The 4,758-nt window shown below is 37.1% G+C and overlaps 1 protein-coding gene across 1 annotated transcript; it reads right to left on the bottom strand.

The window, feature by feature from the left end:
- Nucleotides 1-3,258: 3,258 nt before the first annotated feature.
- On the bottom strand, nt 3,259-4,209 carry LOC102436455 (olfactory receptor 502-like). Its single transcript, XM_006089693.1, has one exon. It carries the CDS (start codon nt 4,207-4,209, stop codon nt 3,259-3,261), a length of 951 nt encoding a protein of 316 aa, XP_006089755.1.
- Nucleotides 4,210-4,758: the final 549 nt, after the last annotated feature.

Raw genomic sequence — 4,758 nt, 5'->3', positions numbered from 1 at the left:
TCATTCCAGGGCCCTTGAAATGTCCCAAAGCTATCTCTCGGTTAAAGTCTTGAAATTTAATTTGGAAAGACTATCAAATATACATAACCCAAAGATTATATTATACAGTTTTTGTAATTATTTTTAAAAGATATCAATTAAATTTAAACTGGTTTTAATATTAAAAATTTGGTTCAGACCATAGAATTAATCCTTCTTTTTTAATTAAGCCAATAAAATATTATTTCCTAGGTTGAAATTTTACCACACGTAATACACCTAAGGACTACAATATATTTTGAACTACTAATTTCTCCAGAGAAAAAATACAAGAATTATTTTTCTTAAAGATGAATTTCTATACTTTATGCATTTTGTTATCACAATCATATAATTTCTCTCAACTTAATTTGAACTTTAAACTCTTAGAAGCCTTAAATTTTAGCTGGCAAGTTAAATACTTAGCATTTCTCAGATTAGTAATATATTTATATTTTTAAGGATGTATTTCAAATAAAATACAAGCCATATTTAAGTAATAGATTCAATTCTATCCTCTAGATTTTTCTTTTCTTTTTTTAAAAATATATTTTATTGATTTTTCACAGAGAGGAAAGGAGAGGGATAGAGAGTTAGAAACATCGATGAGAGAGAAACATCCATCAGCTGCCTCCTGCACACCTCCTACTGGGGATGTGCCCGCAACCAAGGTACATGCCCTTGGCCGGAATCGAACCTGGGACCTTTCAGTCAGCAGGCCGACGCTCTATCCACTGAGCCAAACCGGTTAGGGCTATCCTCTAGATTTTTCATATGAGGCAACTCAGATTGATATTTGAGAATTTTGTTATTTTAAAATACCTAGATATTTAATAATTTTTATTATTTAATTTAGCAGTGTTCTAAAGTCTTTAAATTACCAAGGACTTTGGAAAATTATGAATAGGCATGGTAGAAGGCAGGGGGAGGAGGGAGCAGGCCTCCGGGACGCTTGAATTTTAAAACTGCCACATTCCTCCTTAGAGATAACATCTAAGGCTGCTGCTGTGGTTTTTCTGCCTTTACAGGGAGAAAGGCTACTGGCCCTTTCCTCTAACAGAGAGTGCAGTCAGCCTCCTCTTGAGTAACTGGACTTTCATTATTAATATATTTATAATTATTACTGAAAAAGCTTTATTACAAATTCTTTCATTTTAGTTCCATCTATTTATTTATGTTTTAACAATTTTGAGATTTTAAAGCCAATTATTATTATCCAAGTCATTTCCTTTGGCAAATTCTTTAACAGAGATAACTTACTGACTTGCAGTGGCTTTAATGTTCAAGTATTATTTTATTTTCCTTTATAAAAACAGGAATGCCCAGGGACCTGTGAGGCAACCTTGGAATGCGGTCCATTATTATTCAAGGACTACCCATTATTATGGAAACACTAATCTTGTTGCCCAAACCCAGTCTGTATATTTTCCTTGTGTCATTTTTGCCATCTTTTAAAGAAAAACAGTCTTGGGTTCATTCTATAGCATCCATAAAGAGATGGGGGTCGGTCCAAGAGGCCACCCAAAATCGGGCGGGGTGCACCTTCTCTTAAGCTAGCCTTTTTCTCTTCATGGGTACAGAAATCCCAGACGTATTCCTAAATTGTGAGAAATGTCTCAGCTATCCAAATTTCAAATGACGGACTGGGAAATAAAAACATGGCAAAAATGAGACTTTTAATAACACTCCCAAGAGTGGGCATCCATTTTACAGGAACACCAAAAGACCTAGTAATTAATGGGCTGGGGCCTTTTTTAGTTACTTTCCCTTTGTCTAGGGAATTTTCCTAGAACCTGTGTCATCAGCCACATGTATTGTTTATATTCTTCCTCTCCATCCCCACATTCTGTTTGCTCTGGGGAAATTTAGTAATGGATTGGCCATCTACTGTTTCTTTAAAATTAAAGGCATGCTTAATAGACTAACAATAAACAAATCAAACCAAGCAACAAAGACAGATAAAACAACTATCAACAGACAAGCACGCATAACACATAGACAAGACTTAATAAATGAGAGTTCTTTTCATGGATCTTTCAGATATTTTTTATATTGCCTGGGACTTACAGCCCAAATGCAGCCTAGAGCTCAGCCTGTTGTTCATAGATCTTATCATATTCTGCTCTCCATAGCATTGACTGGCATCTAAAGTTATTTTTGCTAAAATCTGCCTGTCCCAAGGCGTCATGTGATAATTTTCAGACAAAGCATTAAAGAGTCCTTTTGTAAAATGACTGTTAGCCCCATTTTCTCTAGCTGTTGAGCCTTCCCACACTAGAGGTGGAGGATCCGGGCCCTTAGGTGTTACAGACTTTTGATCCTCAATATGAAGTGGGCATAATGCAGTTCAAACAAGAGCCCACATAGTTAAAGATGACAAGGGCACTCGTTTTCCTTAAGCCTGATTTAAGAGAGTACCTTCTGACACCTTAAGAAATTTAGGAATTTGACTACGCTTTTTTGAACATTGTTTTAGAGATCCCTTTCCTGAGATCCTGAATTTCCCATGTTTTATGCCTAGCTATTACTAAACTGCGCTCCTTACCTTACTTTTTGCTATCTGCACGTGCTTCACTGGAGCATCCTTTCACCTTGCAATTGTAGTTCCCCCGTACTCAGGCCACATGTGCCATGCCGGCACGGCCGAGGGTGAACCTGAGGAGGGGCAGTGAAAGATTAAAGAAGACAAACGAGAATACAGCTGGGGCTTTGTAGATCTCCCGTGCCTGGATGAGGACACAGAAAGACCCAGCCTGCAAGCCAAGGCTTTATTTTATAGTCAAAACACACAAAGCAAAACACAGGAAGTGGTCAACATGTTTACAATGTTCTTGTGCGTTTCACCTTGTTTTGGCAGCACTTGTTGCACCTCCCACAGCCCATTAGCTACCTAGGAAGGAACTAGGGAGGGCTATAAGGTCAAGCTTAATTATGCTAAGAGGGCTCTGCCCTCCAAGCTGGGACTTGTTTGTGGCCCTGCTACAGGTCAATCCGAGGCTTGACCCTATAGCCACTCCCTACACACAGATTAAGAGTTTTTCATATAAGCCAATATGTGTTTCTAATAATAAATTTAATGTTATTAAAGGTAACTCAGAATAGACCTCGACTTTATAGTATGATATCAGATCAAACCTCTACCTTAACTAAAATACTCTATACTGGCTAATAACAAATGGACAAATATATTTAGACCACAGACACTCAATTTCCTTTCATTTATTTATTTGTATTATTACATCAAATCCTATGAAATATTTTTCTACCAAGCATTCTCTTTAGAGCTTCCTTAATCTCACTGTTTCTGAGGCTATAGATGATGGGGTTCAGCATGGGGATCACCACCATATAGAACACGGACACCACTTTGTTCTGATCAGTTGAGTAGCTGGACTTGGGCAACACATAAATGAATATGATGGTCCCAAAGTACAGACTTACTGCTGTGAGGTGGGCGGTGCAAGTGGAGAAGGCCTTGTGGCGCCCCTCATTGGAGCGCATCTTTAGGATGGTGATGAAGATGTACATGTAGGAAACAATTATGACAAACACAGTGAACAAAATGATGGAGCCAGCTGTAAATGAGGGGACAACTACAGGGATACTGTTCTCAGAACAGGAGAGTTCAACTAAAGGAGCAAAATCACAGAAAAAATGATTGACTCGATTTGGTCCACAGAAGAATAAAAAATAGTAGCAAATAGTAAAGGAGGAAGCATTGAGAAAACTACCCATGTAAGCCACTATGAGGAACTGAACACAGACTTGTGTGGACATTTTGATTGAATAAAGCAGTGGTTTGTAAATTGCCACAAAGCGATCATATGCCATGATAGCCAGAAGGAAGCACTCGACTGCCCCAAAGACAGCAGTTGAACTAAGCTGGATGACACATCCATGATAGGAAATGGGATTTCTCTCCACCAGGAAATTTACAAGCATATTGGGTGTGACAGAAGTTGAAAAGCATATGTCAGCAAAAGCCAACTGGCTCAGAAAAAAATACATAGGATGATGGAGCTGAGGAGAGACACTGATAAGAATAATTATGCTGAGGTTGCCAGATACAGTCACCAGGTAGATACACAGGATGATCATGAAGAGGATGACTTTAAGGACGGGGTCATCAGTTAAGCCCAGTAGAATGAAGCCTGTCACTGCTGTGTGGTTGTCATCCCTCAAGGAATCCATATGATTATGTAGCTGCTACCAATGAACCTGAAATATTATATTAAAGAAGATATACATTTAATGATTTCATTTTCATTAATACATATGGGAAGTAATAAATATATTTAAGTATCAGTGCATATTTACATGCAATTATGAATCTTTCTGGTTTTTAAAAATTATTTTAGCAGAAACCCCAGAAATGTTTCTTCAGACAGTGTCATATATACATATACATATATACATATCCATATACTATACTCTAATATTTACTATATGCTTACTAAATGATAAGTGTAGGGTTAAAATCATGTAAATATATACATATATACAGTTTAATTGATTGCCCATAAAATAATATTAATACTAATTGTTTTATAGAAGAGCAACCTAGGTCTGAAAGAGGTTATGTAGCAAGTCATGAATTTAGAACATGAAACTCGGGAAGTCTTAACTGCCCCATTCCTTTAGTGTTATTTAACAAATGAATTTAAATAACAAATGCAGTTACATAATACTTAACATGAAATCAGTGCATCTGGCAATGAGTGGACAATAGGTTGTCCTTTA

This window comes from Myotis lucifugus, unplaced genomic scaffold (genome assembly GCF_000147115.1).
Source record: "Myotis lucifugus unplaced genomic scaffold, Myoluc2.0 scaffold_61, whole genome shotgun sequence".
NCBI classification, from domain to species: Eukaryota; Metazoa; Chordata; class Mammalia; order Chiroptera; family Vespertilionidae; genus Myotis; species Myotis lucifugus.
This window is presented reverse-complemented; position numbering and strand designations above follow the sequence as displayed.

Coding starts and splice junctions, on each gene's coding strand:
- LOC102436455 (XM_006089693.1), bottom strand. CDS start 4,209: ATGGATTCCTTGAGGGATGACAACCACACAGCAGTGACAGGCTTCATT.